The following is a 1,815-nucleotide window of genomic DNA, read 5'->3' as shown; positions in this document are numbered from 1 at the left end:
CAGCTCGGCTTGTGGTCCTTGTCCCATCCTGTATGGTGGGACTGTACCTCCAGCTCCAGAGGACATGTAAGAGATGGGAGCAGAGACAAATAATTTTCTGCTGGATTATTTATTGTGTTTCCTTACACATGGAGCATGTCTCCATAGGTACATGAGGTCTTTCAGGTCAGAAAACATAGGTAAAGGATAAGAATAATATTTAAGTAAAATTGATACGAGTTATATAATAAAGAGACAAACAAGACACATAAAATCAAAAGATCATCTGAGTTTTTAATGAGGATGCAGGACAGCTTATTGTTGTTGTAGTACTCTGTGTCCAAATAGTTTCTGCAGGGCCTCCTTTATCTCCTTGTTCCTCAAGCTGTAGATGAGGGGGTTCACTACTGGAGGAACCACCGAGTATAGGTTGCCACCACCCAGATCCAGGGCTGAGGAGGAGATGGAGGGGGGCTTCAGGTGGGCAAACACAACACTGCTGAGGAATAGAGAGACTACAGCCAGGTGAGGGAGGCACGTGGAAAAGGCTTTGTGCCTTCCCTGCTTAGAGGGGATCCTCAGCACAGCCCTGAAGATCTGCACATAGGACAGCACAATGAAAACAAAACACCCAAAGCATAAACAGGCACTGACCACAATAAGCCCAAGTTTCCTGAGGTAAGCATCTGAGCAAGCGAGTTTGAGGATCTTGGGGATTTCACAGAAGAACTGGCCCACAGCATTGCTCTTGCAGAGGGGGACTGAAAATATATTGGCCGTGTGCACCACAGCATGGAGAAAGCCACTGGCCCAGGCAGCTGCTGCCATGTGGGCACAAGCTTTGCTGCCCAGGAGGGTCCCGTAGTGCAGGGGTTTGCAGATGGCCACGTAGCGGTCATAGGCCATGACAGTGAGGAAAGAAAACGCTGCTGAGAACAAGAAGACAAGCATAAAGACCTGGGCAGCACAGCCTTGGTAGGAAATGGCCCTGGAGCCACACAGGATGTTTGCCATGGTTTTGGGGACAGTGGTGGAGATGAAGGCCAGGTCAAGGAGGGAGAGGCTGAGGAGGAAGAAGTACATGGGGGTTTGGAGGTGGTGGTCATAGGCTACTGCTGCAATGATGAGGCCATTGCCTAGGAGGGCAGCCAGGTAGGTGCCCAGGAAGAGCCAAAAGTGCAAGAGCTGCAGCTCCCGTGTGTCTGTGAATGCCAGGAGGAGGAACTGGGTGTTGGAGCTGCTGTTGGACATCTGTTGATTCTGGGCATGGAAACTAGTAAAGGAGATAAACCAGGAAAAATTTAGTGAAGCTGCTCTGAGCAAAATTTGATTCATTCATTCTGAAACACCTATGGGTGCTTTTCTTTCCTGGGGCACTGCTGTGCAGCTCCGAGGCTTCACCTCTGGTTGGTGCTGGCTGAGTGTGCTGTGCAGAGCCATGCCCTCTTCCCATGGGCTTCTTAAGGATCAGCCCTGCTTTACAGCACAGACTTGTGGAGGTAGCAACAGCCCCGTGTGTTTGGAGGGGGTGTTCCTGGGGAGGAGATCCCTGTGCTGCACTAGAGCACAGGGTAAAAAACTCAGAAGGACGCTTTCATCCACAGAGCAAGGTGGGAAATGAGGTGAAGCAAATGTGTCTGCTTACACTGTGTTTTAGCATTCAGACTCCCTCATCCCACTTGGGAAATATCTTGGAAAGGGTAAAATTCTGTTTCCCCATTTCTCTCAGTGCAAGTATTTTTGGAAATGGCAGAATTCCCCCATTGGCCTGTTGTTCTCAGTGCAAACCTCCGCCAGTGCTCACATACAGGTGGGCTGCTCTGCCCATCAGCCTGG

At 50.0% G+C, this 1,815-nt stretch overlaps 1 protein-coding gene across 1 annotated transcript; it reads right to left on the bottom strand.

The window, feature by feature from the left end:
• Window positions 1-294: 294 nt before the first annotated feature.
• LOC104124120 (olfactory receptor 14J1) lies at window positions 295-1,115 on the bottom strand (the record flags this gene model as incomplete). Its single annotated transcript, XM_035891840.1, has 2 exons — window positions 295-849; window positions 937-1,115. Coding segments are annotated over 2 exons (734 nt in total), but the record flags the coding sequence as incomplete, so codon positions are not given.
• Between the last annotated feature and the right edge of the window lie 700 nt (window positions 1,116-1,815).

This window comes from Egretta garzetta, unplaced genomic scaffold, assembly GCF_000687185.1.
Source record: "Egretta garzetta isolate BGI_Z169 unplaced genomic scaffold, ASM68718v1 scaffold700, whole genome shotgun sequence".
Taxonomy (NCBI): Eukaryota; Metazoa; Chordata; class Aves; order Pelecaniformes; family Ardeidae; genus Egretta; species Egretta garzetta.
This window is presented reverse-complemented; position numbering and strand designations above follow the sequence as displayed.